This window comes from Monodelphis domestica, chromosome 6 (assembly GCF_027887165.1).
Source record: "Monodelphis domestica isolate mMonDom1 chromosome 6, mMonDom1.pri, whole genome shotgun sequence".
NCBI classification, from domain to species: domain Eukaryota; kingdom Metazoa; phylum Chordata; class Mammalia; order Didelphimorphia; family Didelphidae; genus Monodelphis; species Monodelphis domestica.
In genome coordinates this window covers 17,428,287-17,432,147 of record NC_077232.1, presented here as the reverse complement: position 1 = coordinate 17,432,147, position 3,861 = coordinate 17,428,287, and the positions used below count along the sequence as shown (strand labels likewise).

At 39.2% G+C, this 3,861-nt stretch overlaps 1 protein-coding gene across 1 annotated transcript; it reads right to left on the bottom strand.

The window, feature by feature from the left end:
* Positions 1 to 208: 208 nt before the first annotated feature.
* LOC100027553 (olfactory receptor 5A1-like) lies at positions 209 to 1,150 on the bottom strand. The gene has a single exon (XM_001377782.5). The coding sequence runs from the start codon at positions 1,148 to 1,150 to the stop codon at positions 209 to 211; it is 942 nt and encodes a 313-aa protein (XP_001377819.3).
* Between the last annotated feature and the right edge of the window lie 2,711 nt (positions 1,151 to 3,861).

Below are 3,861 nucleotides of genomic sequence, written 5' to 3'. Positions count from 1 at the left end.
AACTTCATGAGCATTGAACATTTTCTTAAGCTCTCAGTGCCCTCAGGCAACTTCCTAAGACTATCAGCTAGAAATGAGTTGCCATATACATCAGTGAAGGGAGTTTCAACACTAGGACTTCATTTTACTACTTAAATCACAGGAATCCATCCCCATATTTATTATAAGATTTATTAACTAATTAAAATAAAGACAACTAGAAGCATAATTATTGGGGAAATTTTCCTCTTTTCATGAGTCTTTTCAGGGCATCTTTGATTTCTTTATTCCTGAGACTATAGATCATGGGGTTCAGCATGGGGATGAGGATGGTATAGAAGACAGACAACACTTTGTCCAGGTGTTTGGAATGGCCAGAGCTGGGACGCAGGTACACAGAAAGAGCAGTTCCAAAGAAGAGAGTAACAGCAGTCAGGTGGGAGGCGCAGGTGTTGAAGGCTTTTGCCCTTCCCTTGGCCGAGGGCATTTTCAGGATAATAACTGTGATGTACACATAGGACATGATGACAAAGAGGAATGAGAATACCCCAATGCAGATTGACACCACGAACACCATGATTTGATTGATGAAAGGGTTAGAGCAGGACAGGGCTATGATTTGAGGTATATCACAGAAAAAATGATTAATTATTTTTGGACCACAGATATGGAGTTGGAAACCAGCTGTTGTTTGAACTAAGCTACCCAGGCCCCCAGCCACATATGCCCCAGCCACCAATTTCCCACAGATTGGCAGATGCATGATGGTAGAATACCTCAGTGGGCTATAGATGGCCACATAACGGTCATATGCCATGACTGCCAAGAGACAACATTCAGCCAGCCCCATCCAGGCAAAAAAAAAATATTGAGTAGCACAGGCCAGGAAGGAAATTGTTTTTTCTACCAGGAAGAAGTCAGAGAGCATTCTTGGGGTAATAGAGGAAGAGTAGCAGATGTCTATGAAGGACAGAAAACTAAGAAAGAAGTACATGGGGGAGTGAAGATGAGAGTCACTCCTGATGAGGATAATGAGGCCCAAGTTCCAAGTTAAAGTCATGATATAGATTCCCAGGAATAGTACAAAGAAGATAACCTGCAACTCTGGTTCATCTGAGATTCCTTGGAGGGTGAATATAGTTACAGAAGTTTCATTTCTTCCCATAGCCATTGGTCTATTGAAAGAAAAATGAGACAAATAAAGTTTTGTAACTAACTCTTTAGTCTAAAATCTTCAGTGGCTCCTATTAATCTCCACTGAAATATAAAATTCTTAGGCTGGCATGTAACATCCTCCACAATCAAGACCTTTTCAAACTTTTCACATCATTTATATTTATTCTTTTCATTCTCTGTTAGTGTTAAATTGACCCTTGTACCATTCTTACTTACATGACAGTCATGTATGCTGCCATGTCTTTGAAAACACTTCTTCATATTAAAATCTCTTCCTCTGTTAAACCACAGCTCACTACCTGCACAAAATTCACCCTATTCTTTCTCCCTTTGTTCCCTTATACTACCACTGATCTTGCTTTGTCAAGGCTGACCTTATATTATATCCATCATCCATTGCCTTTCCCCCACTCATATACCACCAAAGTTGACAAAAATGATTATTTGGTCCACCATAAATTTTTGTTGCCTTATATAATTATGTCTTAATTGGGGCTCTCTCCATTAGTTCACCATCTCCTTCACCTTAGCAGCTTCCCCAAACTTTTTATTTCTTTCTCAATTCTTCCCTGACTCTTCTTTCACTAATTCCATCACCTGAGAACCTTCAATCATATTTCACTGAAAAAAATGAGGCTATTTGCCAAAAGTTCCTTCTTCTCTCTTCCTCCTCCTCTCTCACTTTTATTAAATATGTTATTCCACTTTCTTCAAAATCTACAACTCACATGAGGTGGCCATTGTCCTTGCCAAGGAAAGACTCCTCTAAATGCACAAGTCCCTTCCCATCTTCTCTTGCAGATAGTCCCTTCTATCATTCCCCATTCTCTATAATCTTCATATCTTCCTGTATGCTGATTTCCACCCCTCTTGCCTACAAATATTTCTTATGTTTTTCTTATTCTTGAAACACTCCCACTTGGTCTATCCATCTTATATCAGCTTTCTCTTATCGCAAAATTGCTTGAAAGGGCTTCTATCGGGGTGGAGGCCAAGGTGGTGGCTTAGAAACAGCAAAAGTTGAAAACCTGTCCACACCAATCAAAAACAAAGTGCTTTGAGGGGGATGGAAAACCAAATATAACAACAGGACAGAGTCTCCTGCTTGATTCAACTTAAAAGGTACACAGAGAAGGTTGAATTCTCGGGTTTAAGGTGTGTAATTAGAATTTTGTACCCCTGGACTCTGTTTCCCAGACTCCCACTTTCATCCTCATGTTATATCCTTACATTTTGGAAATAAAGTTTCTGTGACCCCAGTGCTTCCTCTCTCTTCTCCCAGTAAGGCAGTTGAGAAAAAACTTTTTTTTATTTCCACTACTTCTAGTGATTATTCATAAATCTTATAAAATATAATACTTGTAGTTATTGGATATTAATTTTAATCTTACAAAGGAAAAGAAAGTAGGAAGGTCCCAGGGCCCCTCCTTTACTTACTGTGCTGAGACTCCGGAGGTCAGTGGCATCACAGGGCTAGGACTCCAGCCCAGATGGAATGCCTTGCTACTCCAATAGTTTTTCCTGACTTCAGGTCAAGCACTAACCATTGTGGCAACTGAGTGCTTTATATTAACAAAGAAGAGGTAGAAGATGATGGGCGAGTAGAAGCTTTGTTATCAGTAATTTCCTCTATGAATATTCTGCTTTGATATTTCATTAGGGTCCTGAGGGGACTTTTACAAGCCTTTGCTAGGAAAGAGAAAGAGACAGAAACAGAGACAGAGAGAAAGAGATAAAGAGGCACAGAGACAGAAATGTGACAAAGAGAAAAACACAGAGAAATATTGATAGGAAAAAGTGCCCTGGCTGATCCTTTGGAGCTGGAAAGGATTCAAGACCAGCCTGAATGATGGAATGAGTATCTGTGACTGGATGTCCATCCTGACAAAGTGAGGAGTCTTATCACCATAGGAACACTGAAGTCTAGATGGGTTTAGTGACTTGTTCATTCAAAAGTAATAGAGCCCATATTTGAACCACAGTTCATCATCTCTCAGCCAAAGCCACTTTCCATGGTGAACCACCCATGAATTTCAGATTTCTCAGAAGTCCTCAGCAAGACTATTTTCTACAGTACAGAGCCACTCAAATTGACAGTAGAAAAGGAAGTACCCAAAGGGATGAAATCACAAATGCTAAATGTGTTGAGACATTAGAAAGAGTGGTAAGAAACAAATCTTAGTATAAGAAGCTAGGATTACCCTGGGATAATGGGAAAAGTATGTTCAATTTGTTGTTTTGTTTTTCAGTTATCGTTCTGAGTTTTCTGCATTTCTAATCATATTTGATTTTCATAAAAAATGGCCCTTCATCCCAGGCCTCTGAAGCTTTTATTTTTCTCATTCTGAGAAGGCAAATATTTTATTTTATCCTTCCTTTGTTCTCTACCCACCCATTCAGCCTATGCGAATTAACTCTCACTATAAACAAGGTAAAGAAAGAAAAGAGGGAAAGTCCCCCATTTATTTTTTCTTTCAGAGATGGAGGCCATTATCAGAATAATTTAATTGATGCTCCTTGAGAATCTATGTTGTCTTTGCAACTGTGAACAATGCTGGAAGTTTCCAAGGACTTGGAAATGTAATAAGATGAAAGTCTGGTTTACAAAGGGAAAACAGGCCTTGACATTGATTTCAAGAAGAACTGGAATCAAGTCTTGCCTCTAAAATATCCTGATTTTGTGATCATAGGCAAGCCATTCAATCC